General features: G+C 42.6%; 1 protein-coding gene across 3 annotated transcripts in view; it reads left to right on the plus strand.

Annotated features, from left to right (window-relative positions):
* Positions 1-16,429, plus strand: part of EIF4E3 (eukaryotic translation initiation factor 4E family member 3) — a 63,371-nt gene that overhangs the window by 31,960 nt on the left and 14,982 nt on the right. The window contains exons 5-7 of one of the 3 annotated variants that reach the window (XM_057705396.1): positions 2,396-2,462; positions 6,330-6,485; positions 10,818-12,854. In XM_057705396.1, the coding sequence (XP_057561379.1) occupies positions 2,396-2,462; positions 6,330-6,485; positions 10,818-10,864 (270 nt within the window). In that variant the 3' untranslated portion in view covers positions 10,865-12,854. Of the gene's footprint in view, positions 1-2,395; positions 2,463-6,329; positions 6,486-7,754; positions 8,233-10,817; positions 12,855-16,429 lie in introns of those variants that run through there. The other 2 variants (XM_057705395.1, XM_057705394.1) reach the window with 2 other exon arrangements.

Consider the following 16,429-nt stretch of genomic DNA (forward strand, 5'->3'; position numbering starts at 1 on the left):
ACAGCTACAAGCCTGTAAATTTTACAGAAAAGCTGATTATGGCCGTCATGTCCTTGACAGCCATAGCTAACAAGTGGAAGTGGGTTTACATAGTGAGAAGCAGGACCGTTCCCAGCAAAGGCTTGTCCCTTCCCCACTAAGGGGGACCAGCACTTCTGAGGACGACCCTGGCATGGAGAGTGGGGATGCGTGGGAGGTCTTGCATCTCACAATTCTTTGGGGTTTCTTGGGAGTTTGCGCCCAGTCTCCCTCTGGGCTTGATGAGAACCTGGTTGATGGCTCGGCCTGCTGGGTGCTGTTGGCAGCGGTCAAGCCTCAGAAACCTGTGTTTCCCAGGAGTGGGCTCTGATTCATTGTACTGACTGAAAAGAACATTCACATCTATTCTTAAGCCTTGGGAAACCAAACACTTCTTTGGAAATGGATGAGAGGACAGATGCTACCCACTCTCACCTTTTCGTGGTTTCTTTCATGTGGATAAGCTCAAAGAATTGAAGCATCTCCAGGGACCCGTAGGCTTGACCTGGCATTGTTTCCCGATAAGCACAAACCTAAAGATACGACCCAACTTGCTTGTTAAAAATGCAAAAACTATCATTAAGACGCTTAGCTGCAAGATTTGCCTATTATTCGGCATATATAATTTTAAAAATGTCAGGGGAGCAAACAGCAAACGAAGCAAGGCCTGTGAAGCTCTTCTGCCCCCCTAAGAGGAGAGAAAGTTGTGTTGAATTTCAGTAAGAGCACAATTTCCTTGTCGTGTTCTTTACTTACTTGCAGGAGACATTGACTTCTAGTAGAAAGTCATGGTGTCAGCGCTGGGTGAAAGGTAGCTGAAAGACACGTTTGTCCTCCCTCCTTGTCAGCTCACCTGACCACTTTCAGTCACAAATAATAAGGCTTTCATGTCTGCATAAGCGTTCTCATCCCAAGCAGCTCAGCCCTCTCTTCATTGCTGACCGGTGGGAATCCAGTAGGTCACCCTCATCTGAATTCACAGCAGGAGAGGGAGCATCCCCTTCCCCTGACTTCCTCTCGACACTCTCATCTTCATCCCTAACAGTGTAGGAGGCTGCAGACGGGGCACATAGAAAACGGAAGGGATGGTTTCCAGATGGGAGACAGGTAGACCAGAACAGAGGATGTAGGAAAGAGAAAGGAAAACCGTCCTTGAGAGTGAAAAGTCATGACGGTTAACTGCTATGGCCTTGGTTAAAAATTGAGCGAGGCTGCTTTCAGCTCATTAGAACATGATAATACACACACTTATTATAGTTAATATATACTGGACACCTGGTCCAGAGCAAACACACAGCTATTTATGGAATGGATCTTAAATCTCCAGTGCCGTTGTTGCAGTCACAGTACTGAGCCCGTCAAATGCATTTGTTAACTAATTTCATGGTCACAACAACCCTGGGAGGTTGGTCCTATTATTATTCCCTGTTCACCGAAGGAAACTGGTGCTCAGAGAGGCTGATAGCCTGCCTGGGACACAGCTCTAAACTGGCTGTAAGGATTCAAATCCAGTTCTGGCAGAGTTCAGAGCTTGTGAACCATGGCAAGGAAGAGATATGGGACCAAGAATTTTTCGAGGAGGAGGAACTGGAAGAACTTGGAGGCCTCGTTACCTGTGCGTGGATGCTGGCTGCTGTTTGGATGGTGTTAGTAGATCTTGAGTAGAAGAAGCTCAGTTTTTCTCATTGGAAAGAGGTGGACTAGAGCATGCAGTAATTCTTCCAGAGAAACGCACACGTGCACGCGCGCGCGCGCACACACACACACACACACACACACACACACACACTTCAGTCACTTAGCAGAAACAAAATGCCTTCAAGTGAATGGAAATCGGCAAGTCTCTGGTAGTAAATAAACCAGAAATTTCCTTAAGTGTTCTTCACTTGTGTAACCTTGGAAGTACTTTATAAACTGCAAGAAAAACAGGAAAGGGTTTTGAAGAGAAGGATTTTCCTAGTAACATCCACTTATAACCAGGTGATACATTTTGAATCAGTGAAAGGCAAGGAAATCAGAAAAGTATAGGTCGTTTGAATGCATTTTTCCTGCATTCTTCTCAGCTTCATCAGAGGTGGCACTAAAGATTAGTGTTGGGACTTTGGACCCACAGTTTTGTGGACACAGAGTCTGTGACTTGAGTTCCCTTGTCTCCATCTGTGCAAAGCAATCTGTAAAACAGTATAATATGCACCCCCACCTGAGCATTTACGCCTGTGATTCGGTGGTGTCTGCGGGCTCCCGATACGGGCGTGGAAAGGGCAGGAGAGGTTAAAGAAAATGTGACTTGTGTAGCTCCTGAAGATAATTGTTTAAAAATGTGTATGTGTTTCTCTTCTCTGGTTCTGTTTTGTTTTCTATTCTTTTCCCACACCAGTCCACAGTTTGGAAAGAGTTGTTGTTAGCGACTATCGGGGAACAGTTCACAGATTGTGCCGCCGCAGGTAAAGCAGTCCTCAACTCTGGTCATCCCGCCCCTGCGCGCTTCGCTTGTGCTCGGTCCCGGCCCGTGTGTTTCTGTGTGTTTGGCTTTGTACCTGTTTTGGAGTTGTTTATTTTGTAACGATGACGTTACTTAGCTTTTTTCCATGTGATCATGGCATTCAGTGTTATATGTGTATGTACATGTGTATGTACATATGTATATTTACATATGTGCATGTTATTCAGGGGTCCCCAACCCCCCTGTCAGTGGCCTGTTAGGGACCGAGCCCACGGCAAGAGGTGAGCGGTGGGCTAGCGAGCGAAGCTTCACCTGCTGCTCCCCTTCGCTCCCACAACCGCTTGACCTATGCCCCCACCACCACCCCGTATGTGGAAAAATTATCATCCACAAAACTGGTCCCGGGTGCCAAAAAGATTGGGGGCCGCTGTATGATACGGATATGCACATGTGTCTATGCCTATAGCTATTTTTTTGCAGTTGTAGCTCATCTTCACAGTATCCATGACCATCTGTCTAAAATAAAAAGGCAGAAAAAAAGGAAAACTTTTTTTTTTAATTGACGTATAATCGGCATACAACCTCGTATTTGTCCCAGAAGAAAATGAAGTTTGACATCAGGCTCCTAACACAATTGGTGGTAGGTTTCCTTGATCAGTTCCAGCTCTTGCAGAAGAGCCAGGTGCCTTTGCTGTGGACTGAAGTTTGCAGTTAAGTCGGCATAGTCCTTTGCGCCCCTCTCATGTCCTCGCCCCTTCCTCCTGTCCCTCTCTTGGTCCCTTCTACTCAAAGGGAGCGGTAAAGGGGAGATGGGGAGGAGTCACCATCAATGCCTGTGATCCCACCACTGAGGCGAACGTGTAAAGTCTTCAGGACTTTACTTTGAACACTGTTTTCAAAGACTGAGTTTCTGAGAGCCCTGTGAGTACGTTTTTATTTTGCTTTTTTTGTTTTAATTGCAGTGTAGTTGCTGTACAAAACTCATAAGGTACAGGTGCACAACATAGCGAGTCAGAGTTTTCAAAGATTATACTCCATCTCTACTCATTACAAAATATTGCCTCTGTTCCCCAAGCCACGCAACACGTCCCCACAGCTTATTTTATACCTAATAGTTGGTACCTCTTAATCCCTTACCCCATTTTTATTTTGTTTTCTTTTTGTCATGGAACTACTCATAAAGGAAAATTGAATTGCTGGTTTAAAGTTTTGTTTTCTCCTTGGGTAGTTCCTTCTGAATGCTTCAATTATTTTTTGTAACTATTTGGTATTGATCGATTTGCCCTCAGAACCTTAAATGGTTCTGTCTTCTGGAACTCTTATAGGCCTAGCCAGTGCCACTCAGGTTTCATATTTACCTCACTAACAGTTTTAATCATTCTACTTTTGTTTTCCTTAATTCTTTTTATTCACTGATGACAGAACCTGGGTTCAGACGAAATTGTCTTAGAAGTACAGATTCCTTCTGTTTTAATTGGGGGTAGTTCGCAGCTTTACAATATGTGGCCAAAAATGCGTCTTCAGTATAATTATAAACACATAAATCCCTGGGAGAGGAAGTTTTCGGTATGAATTATTGCTGTTTCCAGAACCAGGGAAAATAGTCTAAGTAATAATAAATAGCTGGGATTGAGCAAAGAAGACCTATTGTTCTGTGGTTGACTTCGAAACGAGAGCACCGTTAACTATTAACCGCTGGCTCTGCATTAACCCAGAGGGTCTCCTTCCACCACTGCAGCAGGTCAGCTCGTCTCTCGGGTCCTCACTTCCGCCAGCTCGTACGGGGGCCCCTCCTAGCTCCGACATCCTGTGCCGCCAGCACCCTAAAGTCATCAGGGTGTTGCTGGCCGATTCTCCTGACGAACACTGCATGTTTGCTGACGGACCCTTCTTTTGCACATGGGCTGCAGCCTCTTTACCGTGCCCTTTCTGAAAGTGCTGTGCTGGGAGGCTACACCCAGGTACCAAAAGCCAGGCCAGACTGAAGTACTGACAGTTCAGGATTTTCAGCGCCCATCAGTTACAGGATCCTCTGACCAATTGTGTAGAATGGGCAAAACCAAAAGACTGGAAAATGCTGCCCTTTTCCTGAAAGGCTGAGCTAAGTGTCTTCATGGCTGTTCTTGAAAGTGGCAAATGGTGAAGCTTCCCTCTTTACTTGATGATTTTATGTTCCCATAAAATTTAACATTGAGCTCCAGCAAATATACTTTGAAGATAAACGAGAAAATAAGAGACCTGTACATAAGACAGATTTCTTGATGGGATAGTAGATGGGATAGCCATGATCAGGTCCTGTTTCCTTTTTGGGAACTTTTTGTTTAAATGTGACGTATACAGAAAAGGACACGAACTATAGTGTGTATACCTTGATAATATCCTCAAAGTAAACAGATCCCCATAACTGGCATGGATCTAGGAACAGAATGTTACTGGCCTCCAGAATCTCCACACCCTGCCTTCCCCCAAAGGTGGCCACAAGCCTGACTTCTGACACTTTCAACTGATTTTGTCTGCTTTCACACATTTCTGTACGTGGAATTATTTAGTGTCAGGTCACACACGTTTAGCCAGAGTCAAATTTATTTAAAAAGGAAAGAAGGGAGAGAGGGAATGAAGGAGAGGAGGGAAGGACAGAGGAAAGAAAAGAACTGTTTTACTGAAGATGAACTCCTTTAGTCATCTGACAGATGGTCATTTTAAATTGTGCCTAAATGCTGGAACATTTTAACCTCCAGAAGACACACGGAATAACCGATAGCAGAAATATTGAGATGTACAGATTTAGAGTAAAAAGGACAATTAGGCAAAACGTATTAACTGAAGCAGGGTGTCCTAACTTTGATAATGCTCCTCTTTCACATTTCACTCGTTGATGCTGAGAGCACAAGGGCAGAGCGGTGACCCTATTTCAGTAATGTGCCACGAACACGTAAACCAGGAGTCGTCTTGATGCCTGTCATTTCGCTGCAAATTCCTATACACAAAGTGGCTTCATAGGACAGTAAACAACCTTACTTATCCAGCCACCATTCTCAAATATCTACAAAGCAGCCCCAAATCCAGAATTCAGTTAAAAAAAGAAAAAATAAAGACCTACATCAATCAAAGTAGATAAATGCTTTCGTGTCCCTTTGCTGAAGTGCTCTAATAACAGAGCCACACTTAAAAGATACTTACTCTTACTTTATACACAGTGCTAACAGATGGTCATTGATTCTCTAGCCCACAGTTAAAATACCCAAACCAGAAGCGGGGGATGGCCAGGCAGAAGCAGGCGAGAGCAGGGAGGGTTCATAGGAAAGGAGCAGACAAGCAAACCACAGAAAGCAGAAGGAGCCGCTCGGAACACACAGTCTGGGTCCAGTTAGCATTGGGGCCCAGAGCACTAACCACCCCGAGATCGCTGAATGGTTGGCAGGAAGTCAGGAGAAATCCTTGCTGTTCTCAACAAAGACGGCCAAGCATCGAGGAAAAGTTCATGTGAGTTCACTTGGCTTTCAGTGGGCCGAGCATTACGCAACTCGTTTTAGAAGAAGTCTCATCAAAACAGAGTAAGAAATAGTCCAAAGCTTCGGTAACATGTTAAGAAGGGTAAATTACTTATCTGGAAAATGTGTTTGGCCGGGACACTCTGTTTATCTAAGTCCCCGGATGCATGTGATGTGGCTGCTACAGCTTTTGCCCGCTAACTTGCTTTGGTCCAGCGATTCCCCTTAGAAACAGTATTTATCACGGGTTCTCTCCTGCCACCTTCTTTTGATCATCTTCTATGTAACTTTCAGATAAAATGATTAGTGCTAAAAAACCGGTTCCAGCAGACTCGAAATGATCACTCATTTCTTTTCTCCCGCTTCCTTCCCCTCAGATGACGAAGTAATAGGAGTTAGTGTCAGCGTCCGGGACCGGGAAGACGTCGTCCAAGTCTGGAATGTAAATGCCGCTTTAGTGGGTGAAGCCACCGTGTTAGAAAAGATCTATAAACTCCTGCCCCACATATCTTTTAAAGCAGTATTTTATAAACGTAAGTGCTTCATTTCCAGTTCCTACTTTCTGGCTTATTCTATCATCCTTTTAAAGACAGAAACCGTGTTGCCAATGAGGTGAAGGGAGGATCACTTGAAATTCTATAATCCAGCAAGTAATTCAATAAAATACATTTAAGGGTCTTAAGAAAAAAAGTTTAGCCTCAGAAATTAAAACGAGATTTCAGTTGTCGCCTAAACTCATGTATCAGAATAGGAGATACGTACTGTTTCTATTATTTCAAAAATTCAAACCTGATCTCACACTTGTCGTTCTCAGAAAAAATTACCTTCTATTTGAAGCAACAATAACAAAAAAGTTCTTATACGAGCTGGCAGGTAGATTTTCAATCATCCCTTCATAAACAGGGATTTATAATGTATAACATCTGTATTTGTGGAGGATCTGAGCACAGGCATGATTGAATGTTCTACTGAAATGCTAATACGTCCTCATTACGGATGACTGTGACACAGAAGCGAATGCACGCATAGTGGTGAAATGTTAACAGTATGAATAGGTGTGTGGACCCATTGTTTCCATCATGATTCATGTTCATTGCTTTTGTGTGCTCTTTTGAAAAAGTCATCTTTTTCATAATGAAAACAGCTTAGTGCCATTAAACCAATGTTTGGTGGATCACACTGCAAGTTACAGTTTTAACAGTGAGTTAGAGAAAAGGATTGACAGCCCTACACGTATATGATGAATTTCCTCTTTCCCAAACTATTCCCAGAGTCAGCAACCCAGTTTTTTTAAGCACAGTATTTCACCGAATCTAAGATGCCCTTGATGATAAGTATTCTTTCAGTATTACTAAGAAAGAAAAGTGAAAGGCTCCTAATTCAACCATGACACATTCTTGATTTCAGGGGTCTTCAAATGTGCAGTGAGGAGGTGGGTGGGGGGCATGCATCTTAGAATTGGTGAAATACACTCCATGACCATTTCACTTTTCCCAACCCCTTGTCAAAAAGAAGAAAAAGTCAAGTTTTGTTTTGTGATTGTCTCACTATGGTATGGAAACAAAGGCCTCCCTCTAAGGAATCATATAATCGCAGGCCCAGTGCTTTAGATTTTAAGCAGTAGGACAGATCTGTTGCTGCAGATACTCAGGAGGTGCTTAGCATCTGAATTTTAAATGAAAGTTTAAATAAAAGAGACAGAAGATCGCACTGCGGAAGTCGCTTATTGATTGTGCAGTGTGGAAATCGCACATTTGTCGATGCCATTTTGATTCCTTAGGGAACATTAATTGTATTTTCAGCCCAGATATTCATTGAAAGGTCACCAAGGGTCTTTTTTTTTTCTACTCCACGAGACTAACTCCAGTGGAAACTCTCCGCCCCCAAAGGAAGTATGCTTTGCAGCCGTTTGTGAATGGGGCGAACATGTTCTTTATCACCTTAGAACCAGCTCCACATTTGACTCCAAAGAGGAGGAAAGCGATATGGAATCATGAAGTCAGGCACTCAGGGTTTTCCTCCCACGTCAACACTGTGACCTCGAGCAAGTCCCAATTTCTCATTCTTTCACTTCCCTGTCTTAATTTTGAGAAGGTTGGTCCTATATGATCTCCAAGGTCCCTTCTGCTTCAAAATTCTATGATTAAATTTCTAGCTAACACATCCGTTAGCAGCAGGCTCAACGTGATAGGAGCCTTTAGGCAGCAGAGGTAATTAGGCCACTGAGTGGTTAGGCTCTTTTTTTAGAGCAATGGCAGTAATCAGGTAAGACTAAGAGAGGTTGAGTCATCGCTTCATTGTTGCGATGGCTGGAGGCGTGGGGGGTGGGGGTGGGGTGGAGATAAAAGCCAAACAAAGGGGGAAGGTTGCGGCTCCCTGGATTAGATGCCCGAAATGTAGAGACCCTTGTGAAGTTTGCAAGTTAGGCAGAACTGGCCACAGGTCTTAGTAGAAACGCATATTTTAATGGCATAAATTACATTTAAAAATTCAAAGATTATTCAAATAAAAATTGGAATTGGAAAAAAAACAAGCAGTTCTCTTTATTTTATATAAAGCAGGCAGTCCTTTACTCAGTAGGGTTATACATCATGTGCGGTAAAATTGATTTGGAAAAATGAAGTTTGGGCAGACATGTTATTCACAGCTCAGTGAAGAACAGTGTAGGGTGAGCGAGGTCAGAAATGGCCAACTCCATGCTTTTCCTCAGTCTTGTTAATAGGATCCTGGTGTAAGTATTCACAAGTATACAGGAGCCACGGGACACGGCAGAATTTCCCATGTAGAAAGAGCCCTAATGAATCTGGGCAGGGCCTGCAGCCAGGTGGGTGAGGGTCAGGCTGTTGATAAGTTATCTGTGCCGTTGGATACAGATTGGTTTTTTGACTGAGAAACTTCAATGAATGTTGACCCCCTCCTCCCTCCCCCCAAATTCTGTTAGGTTCTTCAGAGCAGCTGAATGACACATCTGCTGCTGATGTGAGAATTGTTTTGAGCAGAGGTTGGCAAACTACACTGTCAAAGCCGAATCTGCCCCCTTCCCACCTGGTTTTGTACGGGTTGCAGCTAAGAATGGCTTTCACATTTTTCAGTGGTTGGGAAAAAAAAGAACTATATTTTGTAACATATGACCATTGCATGAAATCCAAATTTCAGTATTTATATATATAAAAGTGTATTGGTACCTAGCAATGCCTGTTTGTGTGCATATCATCTGTGGCTGCTTTAATGTTACAAGGGTAGAGTTAATAGTTGAGACAGAGACCCTGTGACCCACAGAGCCTAAGATGTATATTCTCTGCCCCTTTCCAGAGAAAAGTTCGCTGACTCCCGGCTTTGAGATTTTCTATATTCTCTTTCAGCCGAGGCTGACCTAAGGCCCACAGAACTTTCTCTGTTCCCCAGAACTCTCCCAATTCTGAATATTCTTTTCCATCTCCATCACCCGTCAGGATTGCACGGTCTCAGCGGTGGCTGCCCCAAGGTGTCCCTCACACTTAGAAGTAATAAAAATCTGGGGACAGTTCCTATCTCTTGATGTATCACCTGGGGTCCAGCAACGTTTTGCCCACCCGCCCCAACCCCCACTTGACCCAGCAGCAACCATATACTTTATTGCAGAGCAGGCCACATTTTCTTTAATGTCTATCCTAAAAATCTTTCTTAAAAAGAAAAAAAAACCATAAAATGAAATATTTATTAAGTTGTACACATGAGACGTGTTCAGTTAAGTCAGCTCGGATTCCTGGCCACCCTTGGGAACTGGGCCAACCCGAGGTAACCCAGGGAGCTGTGAAGTGTGCTTCTCTCAACGTTTTATCCAAGTGAAGAGCAGGTTTGGGTGAACAGCCAGGATGATCCTGAAGGGAAAATGGTCCTGTTCCCCGCCTCACCCCTACCCAACACTAGTCTGGAGAATTTAGTCCATCTTAAAAATACACATTTGGGAGGGGCCAGCCCATGTCTGCCTTCCTAGGACATCCTTCCTAGGGGGAAGGGGGAGGGGGACAAAGCACGGGGGATCCTGAGTGGCCTTTGGCTGGATCAGACCCAAGACAGTGACTTTTCCACTTGAGAGAAGAGGATCTGCCCTCACTTCATGATGGTCTGACCAAGTCCGGGAAGTGGATTTTCAAATGTGGCCTTTTGCCTTGGAGAGAGTATTTTCTATTTCACAGGTCTCCCAATTCCCACCTCCACTTTATAAAAATTTAAGTCTTTGGAAAATCTTTTTGGTAGCATCATATTTTATTCTGGAGTTCCTAATTTTAAGTAGTCATTTTGCAAGCCCAACAGTAGGGCTGGAAAAAAAAAAAAAAAAAGGAAAAAAAACATGATTGGGAAAAATCAAAGACCCATCCGTTACATGAAACTTCATTTCCCACAGAGGGTATTTAGAAGTGGGGGAGGACCTGAGAGCATTGCCACCTCCCTTATGTTGTTTCTCCGTTTTGTTTTACTTTTGTTTTCTTTTATTTCTAAAGACAGGCTTGTGAAGGGCCCCTGTCTCGGTTCTACGAGGCCCCTCCCCAGCCCTGCGTCCTGCAGGGCACGTTTTCCCTGCAGAATTTGCTCACAGCCTGTCCTGTCCTCTCCATCAGCTAGGGGATTACTCATCCTCTCCTCCAGCACAGCAAGAAGAAACAGGCAGCATGCCCATTGCTTGTTTATTCCTTGTTTTAATTTTCATTATGACGTTTCTCAGGAAATGCATGCCTTAGCTAACAGTTACTGGCACACAAAGGTATTTGAGTTCTTGCCAACATTTGGGGAAACTGAATGAGATGCCTTAGAGGAGGGTTGCCCCATCCTTTGCTTAAAGTTTTCTTTCCTTTTTTTCTTTTTTGTTTTTTTCTGTCCTTTAGCCCATGAAGAGCATCATGCTTTTGAAGGTGGACGTGGAAAACACTAATTGCACTCTGTAAAGAATTCTTTGTCCTTTGCTGATTGGTTTTGGAAACGGTCTTAACAGGAGGGAGAGTGAAGAGAAGACTTGCCGAAGCCCGATGCTGGTCCATTTAGAGTGGGTTTCTGCCCTTGCAGATTGAGCAATTAGCACTCACAGTGGCAGGTGGGGTGCGGAGATTGTGTGGGGTTTTGCCGTCACATTACTCGCTTTTCTTTTTTTTTTTTTTTTTTCTTTTTTGGCTTTCTGAATTTTCTGTTCTTTTCACTCCCCCCCCCCCTTTTTTTTTTTTGCCCTTTTAAATTCCTCATTCGGTCTGATTATTGTCTTCTATTCCCCCCTTTCATTGAGGCACAAGAAATCGGTTTCCCTTTAAGTAGCTCTGCTGTACCTAGTTAATGAGAACATGCATAGTCGTGACAGTATTGCCTTTGAGAACCACACTGTCCTGGAGGAATACTGGCTTGGTGAAACCTGTCTTTTGATTATCTGTTGTGACACATTCCTGCACACTGTGCACTGGGCATTGCTTTTTTTCTGTCCCAGGGCAAAGAAAAACCTTACTTAATCTGATTTTGCACTGACATCACAGGCATCTTTTGTTTTTTTCCCTTTTTAAGATTTTTTTTTTTTTTTTTAGAGATGAAAGGAAGTTAATAGTTGGGTTGCCAAACATGAAAACTATAATCACAGTTGAGTATCAGGATATAAATCAAACTATAGATCTTTGGACCCTCTGTGGAAATATTTTCCAACCAGAATTTCAATTTGGCCTTTTCAAAGGGAGGCTTAGAATGGTAGCAAGGGGTTTGTCTCAATAGGAAACCTGATAATTTCTGATTTAAAAGAAGGTGATATTTTAATTGTTTGAATTAAGCTTCTTCCGAATATGGGGTGTGTGTACCCACTTAGGGCTTTCCAGATCAACTCAGACACATTTTGTTAAATGATCGCCTTTTCCTGCTCACATTGTGTGTCGTCTGCAATAATGTCATCCCCCAGCCTGGATGGCGTTCCCCTGCCTTTTCCATGTAGGAGCAGAAGTTAAATCTCATTTCCAGGATGAATGTGAACATTCACAAAGTCGAACTCCAAATGCATTCTGTTCACATTAATTTTTGGAATTGTTGAGATACATCGTATGATGTTACCAAATAAACACCGATTGTAGGAGAAGGCAATGACCACCCTCCGGAACACTCGAAATGTTCCGATTTCCCTCCCTTGACTCTGCCAAGCCTCCTACTGCCTCTGCCTGAAAAAGGCAGGGCCACGTGGAGATGTTTCCTCCTGCTGGCTTTTTTCTGGAGTCAGGGGAGCTAGGGCATGCGTATACGTTTCACAGCAGGGCAGTGCACTCCGAACGTCGTCGCGCCCAGGGATTTTAATTCCTCTTGCCGTGTTGACCAGCAGAGAGAGGGAGGGCTGCTTGCAGCCCCCAGCCTGTGTGTGTAAATAAAATTCTCCATTCACACATTTTACAGGATTTCAAACAACGTCGTTTCACAAAAGGCGTGCCCTTCACTTGCATTACTCACCACATCAATCGTAATAACAATGATCATGGCCTTTGTGGGGTGTTTTTTGTTTTGTTTTGTTTTTAATGCTTTGTTTCTGACCTTGAGTTTCCTCAGTGACTTCAAAATGAGGTATCAGGATATCAGACCCATTTTTCAGAAGCCTAGAACTTGCTCTTTTAAACATTGTACTAACATCCAACTTGTTTTTAAATTATTGATCAAGGATTTAAAAAAATATTCTGGGCATGAATTTAAATTCTTTTTTATAAGTATTTTTCCGATAGATTAGAAGAAAGGATATAATTGACTTATCTCCATTGTAATTGTCATATATATTTCCATAAGTAAATGGATTTTGAAGTATTTTTATTTTTGGACTTTATTTAAAGCATGGTGATGACACATTCAAGTGTTGCATGTATGTAGCTTTTGAAGTAGAAAAATAAAATGAAAGGAACAGGAATGTTAGGCTCCCATTAATGTTTTCTAGTTTCTCGTGTTTATGATCACGAAAACATGGCTTAACACACAATGTAGATTTTCCTTGTCCCAGAGAACTTGGGCAACTCTTTCTGACCCTGTGGAAAATACCAACTGTGAGAAGGATTTAATTTGCCTCAGTTAAGAACCTATCATCTAAATTGCTCTAAGAGAGGATTTTGTCAGATTTTGCTTTGGAAATTGTTTTAATTGAATATTTAGTTCATAAGAGACAGTGTATGAACTAAGCTGATTTAATCAGTTTAAAAACCTCTCATTACCTTTTTGGATTAAAGAAGCTAATACTCTTTTGAGATACAAGGAAATGTTCTGCGGGGCATGTGACTTCTGTGTTAGGGTAGCGTCCCCACCTTGGCCATTGCTGGGGAGAGTGGGCACTTGCCTCAGAATCCAGGTGTCTTTCAGCCAGGTCTTTGCAGGTGCAATCTGGACTCTGCCTAGAGCCATCCAGAAGCCCAGAAGCCCAGAAGCCAGAGAGCTCACTCTTTGGTCTTGGTCGTTCCTAGTAAATAAGGACGGAATATACCCATTGAAAGTAACTTGTCTGTATTTCGGTTTTCTTTTGTAGGCGCTTTCTGAATGCTGACTTACTCCATTTTAATATCCCCCCCATCCCACCTTTTCTGCATTTCTGAAGTGAGGGTATAGCTTACAGAGAACACGTCCATTTAATATAACATGCCTATTGAATTCAGGATACAGTTGATGGAGAGAAAACACGGAAAGGGAAACAGAAGTTGAGTTTCACTTGACTCTAGCCTTCTCCGCTCTCTGGAATTTAGCTGACATCTACATCATACATACAGTCACAAGACTATACTTGAAAGAAACTTTGGGTATAATTGCGTCCACTAGACACGTGTAATCTGCCAACAGGGAGATTGTCCTCTGTAAAAGGACAGTGGACTAGCCAGTGTGACAGAGCTGGGCATGGAAGCCTGCAGGCCACATCCCAGTCCAGGCTTCCTTAAACAGGGAACACCCCCAATCCCAAAACAAGTCACCCCAATCATGCAGTGAATATCTGATCCAGTCTGGGCATTGATACACCCACGCATAGTCAGATGCCCTTGTTATAAACAGCTCTCATTCTCTGCCAGTCACACGCAGCGACCAAAGCAGTGTCACAGTGTGCTGTTAGAAAATAACCTTATTATTCCAGGAGGTGGGCCTTTACTCTAAGATGCCCAGCTCTGAGAGGATCCCAACTTCTGTGTTTATACAAAACCGACAGCGTTTGCAGCTATCACATGGTGGCGCTGCCTTCCAGCCAACGGTTCTGGTTCAGCAGCAGAAGGTACCCAGCTCTGTATAATTATTTTAAGATTCCGCTGCCTGTTGCTCTTGTTGTTTTATAAAAATTTGATGAGATCCTACCAGTAGAAGTTTAGCTCTCCTACACCTAATAAAAATGTGTCAAAGATAGAACGCTCCGGATGCGCTTTAAAAAATCTCGAATCTTAGGCTCTCATTGAGCCTATAAGCAGTTAGGAAGAGAAGGGATGAAATATACTAACATATAGGACATACCAGAAATAGCTCATCAAATTGGGCAAATATTGTGCCCAAAGGGAGAAGTAGTATTAGAGTTTGATTCTTTTTTTTTTTTTTTTTGCTTTTTGCTTTCTAAATATGAAACTCCCCTTTCAAAATGTAAGTCTGCTGTTTGCCTTTCCTATATTGATGTTTCTGTCACATTTCACTCATTGCAAATGAAAGTAGAGGACTGCCTGTGGATTGTATATTGCTTAAAAGAGGATATTCAGACCGATGACAAGTTCCTTAAGAGTTTGGCGACTCAGAATTGTAAATGCCTGGAGACCTACCTCAACAGCAGAGCGGAGTCAGAAGGTGAGGAGGAGAAGGACAGGAACGGGAGTGCAGTGAAAAGCCCCTTGGCACCGCTTCTCCTGTGTAGCAGTTAGAGTGGGTTCTTCCTCCACACCTCCCAAGAGGAAGAAAGCCCGGATAGATTCCTCCCACAGCTGATGATACCCTTCTGTTTTTGTTTTCTGCTTTTACATATGTATCGACATCCAACAACACTTCTTATTCAGGTTAACCCATTCAAGCGCAAAGTCACTATCTTGTAGATCTGGCTGATGGGACTCTCTTAAAGCAAAACTCACAGACTCTTAGAATTTTAGAGTGGAAGGGACCTTTGAGATCATCTACCAGGGCTTCTCATCCCTTAGCGTGCAGAAGAATTACTGGGGTGCTTCCTTTCTCGACCCCCAAACCTAGAGTTTCTGATTCAGATACCTGCCTTTTTAGCAAGTGCCCCAGTGGTTCTAATGTGGGTGGTCCGCAAACCCCACTTTGCAAACCCCTGATTATATCCAGCCCCCTGATGTGACAAATGAGGAGACCCCTCCCCCCCCCCCAGCCCCAGGCTCTCTCAGGTGACCTGATTCAAACGTACAATACCAACAACCTTCTGAAGGCTGGAGAAAGCCATTATTACTTAGACTTGAGAAGGTGATGCTCATAAATAACTTTATGGCTGGGACCACAAGCAGTAATAGGTAGCCCATCTCCGGAAGTCCATGATATAAAACCTTTAAGACAGAGTGGTGGTTTTTCTCTTTTCTAAATACCATTTCAGCCTGTTAAGAGAAAAGAAATTAATGTTCGGAAAAAGTAGTTGCCCCATATGTGCAGTAAGTACTTTCCTATAATGTCTTATGGCATCTGGGGTTCAGCATCATTGAACAAGATTAAGTGAACGTTATAGAGCTATAAAATTGCATGTAAAATAACGCAAAACTGTTCAAACGACTATCAAAGTAGCCTGGGAATGAATTTCCACTCCAATTAATTATCATTCCTAGACGTGGCTTAGCAAAGCTGTTTCTAAACTGGAAGGATTCTTTGATACGTAGAAGTATCAAAAAAAAAATCAAATAAGTATTTCCTAAACCATGTGAATGATCAGCAAAAGTCATTGTGAAGTCAATATTATTTTGTTCACCGTTGCTACTAAAATAGAGAGTCCCATTGTATATGTGTGTGTTGAATGTACCGTATTAGAATATCCAATACAATAGCCTTTTGGATATTCTATGCTCTTGTGTCCTTCAGAAATCACGAGGTTGAAGAAATCTGTCTTAAATGTTTTTGTTTTGGTTGCTGCCTGAAAAAAGTGATCAACTCATTTAACGAAATGCACAATTTCCTTATGACAGTTCCAACTTCTCTTGTTGAATCAGAAAAGTTTTCTGAAACTATTATTTTGGAACAAGTGTTTGAGATTGATTAACCTGGCAACTTTGCATGAGAGAAACAAACAAGTAAATATGAGCCTTTCTGAGTTTTCTGTAGTTTTTTTTTTTTTTTTACATATGAAGGAGTGACTTTTAATGAATGTTTAAGGAGGTGAACATTTTAGTTTTAGCAGTTTACGTAAATGATGAATGGGGAATATTCAAGGACTTTGAGCATTTTAATTAAGTTATAGGGTTTCTCTCTTCAAATAGAGCTATTAGTTTTGCGAGGATACAATAAATCCCCCCCTGCAAATTTCTCAGCCCTCAACCAGGTAATATAGGTG

The sequence above is a fragment of the Hippopotamus amphibius genome, chromosome 13 (assembly GCF_030028045.1).
Source record: "Hippopotamus amphibius kiboko isolate mHipAmp2 chromosome 13, mHipAmp2.hap2, whole genome shotgun sequence".
Lineage (NCBI taxonomy): Eukaryota > Metazoa > Chordata > Mammalia > Artiodactyla > Hippopotamidae > Hippopotamus > Hippopotamus amphibius.